This window comes from Megalobrama amblycephala, linkage group LG3 (assembly GCF_018812025.1).
Source record: "Megalobrama amblycephala isolate DHTTF-2021 linkage group LG3, ASM1881202v1, whole genome shotgun sequence".
Taxonomy (NCBI): Eukaryota; Metazoa; Chordata; class Actinopteri; order Cypriniformes; family Xenocyprididae; genus Megalobrama; species Megalobrama amblycephala.
In genome coordinates this window covers 30,867,255-30,877,950 of record NC_063046.1, presented here as the reverse complement: position 1 = coordinate 30,877,950, position 10,696 = coordinate 30,867,255, and the positions used below count along the sequence as shown (strand labels likewise).

At 35.5% G+C, this 10,696-nt stretch overlaps 1 protein-coding gene across 3 annotated transcripts in view; it reads left to right on the top strand.

Annotated features, from left to right (window-relative positions):
• map1aa (microtubule-associated protein 1Aa) overlaps positions 1 to 10,696 on the top strand; it is a 29,592-nt gene that overhangs the window by 131 nt on the left and 18,765 nt on the right. For all 3 annotated transcript variants that reach the window (XM_048185084.1, XM_048185086.1, XM_048185085.1), the window contains 2 exons: positions 1,433 to 2,606; positions 3,585 to 3,686. In XM_048185084.1, coding sequence (XP_048041041.1) covers positions 2,423 to 2,606; positions 3,585 to 3,686 — 286 coding nt within the window. In that variant the 5' untranslated portion in view covers positions 1,433 to 2,422. Of the gene's footprint in view, positions 1 to 1,432; positions 2,607 to 3,584; positions 3,687 to 10,696 lie in introns of those variants that run through there.

Below are 10,696 nucleotides of genomic sequence, written 5' to 3'. Positions count from 1 at the left end.
GTAATTATTAGGAACTTACATATTTCAAAACGCAGAGCCAAACGATAGTGACTTTATTTATGTAAACGTGTCTGTTAGATTTTCAGTTTACCTTTGAAAGCTCCAGGTTATCAAAAATGAAACGCTAACAATGGTAGGCTACTATTACATTTTATGAATAAAACTTTTTTTTTTTACTTGTAAAACAGTAAATGTTAAGAAAGGATACGGGGGAAATGAATTTGTTTTTAGCAGACACTTAAAAACAAAGATACGGCACACACATGTCACATTACTGGCAACTTCCATGTAGATGAGAATACACAAATCATGCTCAGTTTAGTTTAACCTGTAGAACAAATGCACTGATCATCAAAATATGACAATAAGGGTCAATAGTCAATGCAAACAGGCGTATCTGTGAAGAAATAGGCTATGTGTAAAAGTGGACACACATTAGGACCTCCAGTGAGGAGCAAAGATGAAGAAGTTGATAAATCTGGTCACTATAATTCTTCAGTAAAAAAGTGAGATATATCTCAATATCTCAATCGATAGGAAATATCAAGAGCACTCCATAAAAATGATCAGTAGCCTGTATAAATGTGATAAGAATACATTTTTCAAAAATAACAAGAAATTTTTACACTAAGCTATTAGGGAGCCACTAAGCAATTTTTCCAAATAATATTTGTCGTTTTCAAGAAATAACTCGACAGTCGACAACGACAAATATTACCTAGAATGCACTGTTTTTACAGTATATTACTTTGTAGGCTATATACAACGTATTCTGTATATTACAATGCATTCTGGGTAATATTAGGCTAATTTTCGATTTCAAGAAACGACTAATATTACCCAGAATGCACTGTTTTTATTGTATATTAGGCTACTACTTAGGCTATTGTATACTAGGCTACTACTTTTCAATGGAAAACGGTATTTTACTTTGTAAATTTGTTTCAGTTTTTTAGTTATTTTTTTAGAGTGAAATGAGATCAGAAATTTACTTTGTCCAAAATATCAAGATTATAGTAAGCTGAAGAGATTTTTGAACCTTTTAGAAATAATAATACAAACATTGGTTAAAGAGAGAGAGAGAGAGAGAGAGAGAGAAGTTGTAACTTTTAAAAAGAAATTAATGTTTGTATATCCTTATTTGTAGTGCAACATCAATCAATAGCCTATTAATGTAATGCCCAATATCAGTACACATTATTAAGTACGTTTGTCTGTGTATATTTGAACATATACACATATGTGTGTAGGCTATTCATTAGACTTAATATTAATATTTTGGACAAAGTAAATTTCTAATCTCATTTGATAACATATTTCCATTTTTTGCTGGTTCACTCTCGCAATTAGCCTACTGGGAAATTGCTTATGTTCTCTTGCGTGTTTGTGTATTTAAACAGTTTGAACGTGTTTGTTTTTATTTTTCTTACAGAGTGGATCCCGTAAAACCAGTGAGCGCAAAGTAATGTTTGTGCATTGAAATAAACAGCAGAGGGCAGTATACAATCCTTCTCCTCATGTTCCAGCACCCGCATTAAAGCACTTTGCAGTAAACCTCTTAAAAATGCTGACTCATGTCCAGAGACACTGTGGAAATGATATACATCAGATATCAGCCAGTAAAAAGCCATACTCACCCAAACCATGACTAAACCCTGTGAGAAGATTATATTTCATCTGCAATGGATAAACGTTGTACGGTCACTCTCATGTGTCATTCATTATTCATGCTTGATAGGAAATAATCTTTGGATCATATAACATGTGTATGTGAATTACAAAACTCAAATCTTAAAGGGATAGTTCATCCAAAAATATGTATTCACCCTCAAGATGTTCCAAACCTGTATGAATTTCTTTCTTCTGCTGAATACAAACACATCATTTTCATTTGATTTCATAACCAGAATTTTCACCCTTTAAGATTAATCCTCACATTTTTTTGAATACTAAACAGTTTGACTAAAGACTTTAAATTATTCAAAAAAACACTGAAGAGCATAATTTCTGATTTTCTCCTGACACAAATCAGATGAACAAATCTTGATTATTGGTCACAGATATATGATTATAATCAGATAAAATCTTGACTGTGCTTGTCTTTCAGTAAGAACCTCGATCATCAGTGTTTGAACATCAATTTATTCTGGATTAAATCCGCTTTTCTTGGCATAAATGAAAGTCAATTGCAGATGAAGCGTAAACAACTATTTCCCCCAGGTGTCTCAGAATACATTATTGATAGGAGAGCAAAGTTGTCATGGTGAAATGTAAGCATCTGTTGGCAGCCGGTAACCAATAGAAGGACGTGATTCCCGAGCCAGTCTCTCGGCTCCTCCTCTAATCCCGCCCCTCTGAGTGGGTTGATGGCTGTAGTTGTCATGGAAATGCGAGAACTCCCTCAGCTCTAGATTCGGTTACTATGGAAATGCCGCTTGGAGATGCTGCGATAGGTCCTCAGGAGAAGAGAGAGATTATTCAGCACCTTGGACAGCAGCGGTGTGTCGGTCCTCCTTTCTGCCAGACGCGATACTATATTCTCATTGTGATCGGAGAAATTTCAACAGATCGCCAGCTTGATTCAGTGAAAGAGCACATTAAAAAGGGTGAGTCGCCAGCCTTTAGGTTTCCTATGGGTCAGCATGAAGAGTTCAGTAGTCACACATGGACCACATACACTTTATTCAGTGCAGCACCGCATGAAGCTGTTAACAACTGAGCATCCAACGTGAAAAATGATTGTGACTGTTAATTGGTTAACTGTAAATTTCCTTACCATATATGGTGATGAAAACCGTCATATCTCTAACCTTATATTTAATGTCATTTTAGAATAAAAAAATGATAAAATGACAGTTTTTTTGACAAGCGAAAAAGAACAAGTCATTGTATAATTTACAGTGAAAAACCGTAAATTGACATTCCTAGAATTCCCTGCTCGACACTTCACATTTGATGCATTTTCGTTGAAATAACTTTTTTCTTATCTGTAATGTACATTAGGGTTTTATGTTACATCTAATGTTGTTAAATTAATGTTTATGTGTGTGTTACCATGATTGTGTTTGTGTGCATGACACTGTGTGCGCCTTCTTTGTGTTAGTGTTTACTTTCTCAGTTCATGGAAAAGCTGCTTTTGATCTTTGATTCATCATGTGACTCTCTCATCATCACCTGTTTTTTGGTGGTTGTCAGTGTATTACAAAGGTACAAAACAGACATTAGTACTTCAGTGATTAGTGTAACATTATATTGGTATAATAACATTATATTATATAATATTTTTATTGTAAATTTAAGGCAAATCTGTATAACCTAAAACGTTACTATATTTTTTTACGGTAAATTTCTGGCAACCACAGCTGCCGTTTTTTACTGTAAATTTCACTGCATGTTTTACAATGTACAAAGACATGTATGTGTATGCATTAAGATAATACTTTCCTGCTGATGATATCATTATGTATATATTTTAGAAATTGTATGAGTGATACATTTTAAATCTCTGTACATTGAGGATATTGTTGATCTTGAGACATTTTAGCATTGTTTATTTGTTGATTTAATAAATGTGCATCTAACAGGGATTCTGTCATGGGATATTGATTTGACCATTTGTGACTTGAACAAGGAACTGAAGCTCTTTGAAGCAAGACACTCTGCCCAGTTCTCATCAGAGGTCAAAGGTCAGTTATTAAAGTTTCAGAAAGATGATGTATGAGCTTTTGAGAATTTTTTTTTTTTAGTTATAATGATTAATTTTACTATTTTAACAAACAACATATTACATGATGTCTGATAGCCATGTTTTTATTTATTTATTTTTTAGCTTTTTTAGCTTTTTAGTTTTTATAAATCATACAAAACTGAATACTTACATGTTTAAGAAACCTTTGATGTTGTGAGATTCAGATTCTGTTCACTCTGCCAGAATTACAGTATTTTTTTGAAAGCAGGAAGCTTCCTGCCATTTGACAGCTAATAGATTATGAGAAGCTGAGAGTGAAACAACAGTTATGTGAAATCAAAGGGAGTATTAGATTGCATTGATGTAAGACCCTGCCAAACCCACCTGAGCTCTCACAGCCAATGAAATAGCTGCATTCTGTAAATGCACATTGGATTATTGGATGGACACATTTGTTTATTGCACCTTGTTTAATTCCCTCATAAATATTCTACTTCTCCAGTCAGTGTTGCTCTGTTTGCAGTAGGCTATTGACATGTTGTAAATTGTTCAGGGTACATGCATTTTGGAGTGGATGTTTTTTGCCCATGTTATCTGTTCTTGTGTTTTAGGGATGTTCATAATTCATAATTAAGCAAAGCCATTGAATGTTGTTCCATGAGAAATAAAAGCATCAAGGTGTGCATGTTCCTAAGCAACACACAAACTAAAATCTCTGAAACGCATGTGGAATAGAGACACTCCCAGAACTACAGGACAACTTGATAGTTTTACTGTAAATATATGTTCAATTTTTCAGTTTTATTACAAGCCCTGTTATACTGTGGCCTGGTTTCACAGACAGGGCTTAGATTAAGGAAGGAGTAGGCCTTAGTTCAATTAGGACATGAAAGTAGCTTTTATAAACATGCCTTAGAAAAGAACATTACTGGTGTGCATTTTGTCAGTCCAAGTTGCTTTCAGTTAAAACAGCTCAAACATGCATTTTAGTCTGGGATTAGCTTAAGCCTTGTCTGTAAACCTGGGGTTTAAGTTTGAAAAAGAATAAATCATGGCTAATAAAGTTTGAACTTGGGTTATAAAAATAAAATTTTTTAATATGTGGTTAACTCGAAAAAACATAAACATTATTTACCTAACATTTGTAATTTGCTGTCTGTATCTAAAGTGTTGGCATTTCTGAGCAGCACAGCTGATAACATCATGCTATGCTGCACACTGCAACCATCAGCAGATATGAAGCTATAGAGGATAAAGCATTAAATCAAAATTTACTTCCTCTGCGGTCTGGCATACCAGCACCCACACACATACTTGCACGCACTGCATGGTCACTCTTATCACTCTTTGCTTTGTCACTTATTTAACTTGTCTTTATTAATCTCTCCGTTCTGTGATGACGTATGTCACGGCTGCAATCTAAATCCTCTGTTAGCCTGCCTCCAACCATATGGTTCCTCATATGTGACTGCTGACTCCCCATCTATCGCAGAATGAATTAATCATCAGTCCCTCCTCTATTATTCTTGTATTGATAGATATCTTATATAATATATCTTTAAAATGATTTCCTTCTCCTCTTTCTATTCAGTAGAGAAGCAGTCCATGCGAAGCCCTATCAGTGTATAGTGGAGTCTATAATGGGCTTATGGGTGTAGATCAGAGTGCTTGCTGGTGGGATGCTTTAACCATTTCAGCACCATGATTTAAGGTTTAAATGCACGCGAATCTGGGTTTTGTGAGCTGTCTTTTATCCACCTGCATGTAAGGACATCATATATATATATATATATATATATATATATATATATATATATATATATATTTACTCACCCTCATGTTGTTCCAAATCTCCAAATCTGTATTAGTTTCTTTCTTCTGTTGAACACAAAAGAAGATATTTTAAGTTGGTAAAAAAAAAAAAAAAACAGTTGATGAAAGCACTATCAAAGTCAATGGCTAACGTCAACTGTTTGATTACCAACATTCTTTAAAATATCTTCTCATACAAGTTTAGATCAACTTGAGGGTGAATAAATGATGACAAAAAATTTCATTTTTTGGTGAACTATCCCCCTAAAATAGCTCAAACATGCATTTTAGTCTGGGACAAGGCTTAAGCCTTGTATGTGAAACCAGGGGAAAGAGTACTATTATAGTTAAAGTCCCTTTGTAGTCAATAATTGTGTCCCATAAAACTCATCTTTGATACCCAAAATGACATATTTAAACTTTTTTTCCTATAAAAAACAAAAATTACTGCATGCCTTAAAATAACTTGAATATAACTCTACACCCTTGCCTCATTTAATATACATGTATGTATGAATATGCTAATTAGCCCTGCCTCCACTCACTTGCACATGCTAACTTGGTCAACTTTACTGAGGTAAATGCTGCACAATGGTATTGCTTTCTACAACGTTGGGCACATAACGGTAATTAATATGATTAGCCTTTTGCTTGACTATGTTATCAAACAGCTAATAATGTGTTGCTAATTGTACAAACCATGTTCCTGTTCTTCATCGCAGAGACAGCTGCCTTCTAACAATCAGTATCCTTACAAACGCTTTTAAACTCAGAATGTCAGTGGAGAAAGGCATACATCATCATAATATTGTAATATACATCATCAACCCACCATATTGCTAAATCTACACGATTTTCATATCAGCAGAAAAATATACCGGGATAACCTTCTCGCTGTTAATGATATGCTAAAGCCTGCCGGCATGTTGACGTTATTGGTTACAAGGTAGTTTGTGACGTCAGAAACACCAGCAATTTCAGACCTCGGGTCTTTTTTTCACTGCAGTTTTAAAGGGATAGTTCACCCAAAAATGAAAATTTGATGTTTATCTGCTTACCCCCAGGGCATCCAAGATGTAGATGACTTTTTTTCTTCAGTCGAACGCAAATTATGATTTTTAACTGCAACCGCTGCCGTCTGTCAGTCAAATAATAGCAGTGATTGGGAACTTGAACAATAAGAGTCGAAAAAAACTTCCATAGACAAGTCCAAATTAAACCCTGCGGCTCGTGACGGCACATTAATGTCCTAAGACACGAAATGATCGGTTTGTGCGAGAAACCGAACAGTATTTATATAATTTTTTACCTCTAATACACCACTATGTCCAAGTTCGTTCAGCTTCCGGCTAGTGAGGTCTGATCACACTCTGACAACGGAAGTGATGTCTCGCGCTCATTGAAGTATATGGGCGTGAGATCACTTCCGTCTTCAGAACGCGTTTTTTGACCTCACTAACAGGAAGCTGAACGAAGTTGGACATAGTGGTGTATTAGAGGTAAAAATTATATAAATAATGTTCGGTTTCTCGCACAAACCGATCGTTTCGTGTCTTAGGACATTAATGTGTCGTCACGAGCCGCAGGTTTTAATTTGGATTTGTCTAAGCAAGCTTTATTTACTCTTATAGATGAAGTTCCCATCTACTGCTATTATTTGACTGACAGACGGCAGCGGTTGCAGTTAAAAATCATAATTTGCGTTCGACTGAAGAAAAAAGTCACCTACATCTTGGATGCACTGGGGGTAAGCAGATAAACATCAAATTTTCATTTTTGGGTGAACTATCCCTTTAAGGAGAAAATACTCAGCAATGGTGCTGACTTATGAATTTGCACATGGTTTGTCTTAAATCTTGTTAAAAACACCAGATAGACATATAAACAACATTAAAACTTGATTTTCACCACAGGGGGACTAACTAAAACCATAAAACAAATGCTGTACTAAATAACTTGCACCTGGTTTCACAGACAAGGCATAGACATATAAAAGCAAGAAAGAAAGGATAAAAGAAAGAAAAAAATAATAAAAATGGCAAAATTACTAAAATTTTCATTAAAATGTGAAATATAAATATAAGAACTATTTCAAAATATTAACCTCTCTGTGATAACACTGCTGATATGTAAAAAAGTAATGAACAGTGGCCTACTATTAAGTTATCATTAAGACAACCTTTTTTTTAATTATTTCCCCAAGCCTTGCAAGGGCAAATGCTATTCTGCTGTGTGCACTCAAGTGAAAGATGCAATTAGCAGTCTGAATAAGGGCAGGACAGATAAAGTGATATAATGCTCCACCATTACTGAGAGACAAAAATGCTTTGAATCCAGGAAGGCTTTTTCTCACTTTCTAGGGCAGACTTTGTAGAGAGCCAGCAAAGTGCCAATCCACTGATCTCTATGGTCCGTCAACCTCAAAAGACCAGTTCAAACAGTATTTGGGACCAAGGAAACTTAGTGGGTCCAAATGCTGTTTGAACTTGGTCGTTACAGGGGAATGAGCTGAGACTGAGTGTTATAATATTTCTGAGCACACTGAGAAAGCTCCCACACATGCAGAACAGGAATCAGCAGTGTCATTTTTGTATTATTTCTATAAAATGTATTAATACTTTGAATTAGCTTTGTGTTTGTTTATATATATATAAAAAATTCTATTTGAGCTTTATTTCAGTTCACAAATACTTTTAGCAATAACAGGCTGACAGGCTGAACAAATCAGGTCATTTTTTCCACATCGTTGAGTGGGTCATTTATTTTCCTACCTGAAGACTGATTCCTGAGGAATCTGAACAAAAAATGAAACGAAGCATATTTGAAGCAATTTGCTAACTTCTGACAGAAACCATACTGAAGTACAACAGAGGAATGTTTTCTTTTGAAAGCTTTTAATTGGGTATACATTGATGGTAAACTGAAGGTAATTTCTAGTAGGTTGTAAATTTGGCTTGTTCATTTGTAATTCAGTGAAATAGATAGAATCGCTGCATCCATTCAATAACAGAGTTTGACCTAGTCCAGACGTGGACTGACCCCACGGTGAACTCTTTCTGTCTACAACTATTACTTCTAATTCTGGCTTGCAGACAAAAGCTGCTGCTTTTTCAGCTCAGAGAATCTTGAAAATAAGAATGTCTTTGTTTTCTCCATGCGGTCTGCCTTTTTGACAGCAATGTTGTTGTCTTTGTAAGCTGAGGAATGTTCTGCTAGTGTTGTTTAGTATCATTCGATGCTTGGTCACGAAACTAACTTTTATCAATAATGAATTCCCCTATTGATTATTAGGTTAAAAATTGAATATTACATCCAGTTATCTCACAAACCATAAAAACACATGCCTGTCCATATGACAAGAAAAATATGAAAAAAAAAATGCTTGGCACACTGTTGCACAGTGTGCACTTAATTGACTCTTTCACCACCCACACAGTGTTTCAAGGGTTTCATTTCTTCTATACATTCCATTATTCCACAGATACTTATTATAATGACCATATTCTTAAAAAATTATGAAAATGTTTTTCATTATACAGTAGTATGTGTCAGTGGGGAAATGTATTAATCCATATCCTGCCATCATATGTGCAGACGGACTTGCTGGTTTTGTTTGTGGTGCATTTGAGATAGATATTGAAAGGAGGAAGTGTGAATAAACTCTTTCTGTAATGAGAGCAGAGGAGCACTCCACACAGAACCACTCCCTCCACTTCACCTTGGTCTCTGACAGGTGTCAGACACTCTGCTGCTCTGTTCTGTACAAAAACCGCTTGCATTGTTTTAGCCAGCAGTGGAAGATGATGGATGAGGACTGAGCATGCTCAGTACGGCTGGTCTGCCACTCCTGCAGCTGTGCTTGGAATACTGATCAGGATGTGAGTGCAGTGTCATTATGGCTGACTGCTTGTAAATGTCAGAGCACAAAACGGAGTGACTTTTAGTTAATGGAAGATTTTAAGCACATGAAAAAGAGCAGTTTTGACTTTGTTCTTTTATTTGTAGGAAGAAAATGCATCCTAATAAATGTGTGATTAAAAATATGCCACATATACTGAGATAGATAGATAGATAGATAGATAGATAGATAGATAGATAGATAGATAGATAGATAGATAGATAGATAGATAGATAGATAGATAGATAGATAGATAGATAGATAGATAGATAGATACTGCTCTTTTATTAGAGTTATGCCATTCCACATTCTATAGCAAAGAAATACAGGGCTTCTAACATTGACTCATGTCATGAGAGTGTTAGTATCTTTGCAAGTTCTAAGCAGGAGACTGAGATTTGTGCTTCTAAACACTGCTGCTGAATTCCCATATGACCTCTGTCTCAAGAGGAAAAGTGCAAGAGATGAGACATGAAAGTAACCACTGGCAGCATGTCGATTGAACAAACTCAGTACAAGTGAAGAGAGATCAGGCATTTTTTTAGACCAGTGCATTTAATAATAATAAAAAATCAAAACAGTGCAAAGTTGGTTATTAAACAAAAGATATGGGTGAATTCATGTGGGCCACTTTTCCCCAGTCATCTCAATGGAAAAAAGTCTCCCAATCAAACTGAATTCACATATATATAGTTATGTTAAAATATATTTTCTTACGTATATTATATATATATAAAAATGTTAAAATTACTGCATTGACTTTGAAATTAATATTATGATGAAAGTGTAATCTAGAATTCCCATATGGTTGCCTCCTGAAACTTCAGCCAGGGATTTTACAACCGACACAGATGGATGGGTCCTTGAACAATCGTTACAGATCCCTTTACCTCCCTAGAGGCAGCAGGGAGGAGGCTGGAATGGTCACCATGGCCCCAGCTGTCTCGGGCATTGTTCAATTCATTTAGATTTTTCAGCAACATGCCGCACAGTAATGACTCCCACCACAGCCCGCCACTGTAATAGCCCTTATGTTTAGTACGTTAGGTTGTAAAAGCCTCCAAATATGCAGTTGGGACTTAATTGCATGAGCTTCTATTGATGCTCAGAGGATAATTAAGTCAATAAACAGAGAAAATTGACAGGGCGGAGAAAAATGAGCGATGAGTCTATCATCAGAGATGCAACTGCAACTCCCTCTGCACTAGGGGTGTAACGGTACACATATTCGTACTGAATCGTTTCGGTACAGGGCTTTCGTGTACCGAATGCATTAAATTGCAACATTAAGGTCTCCT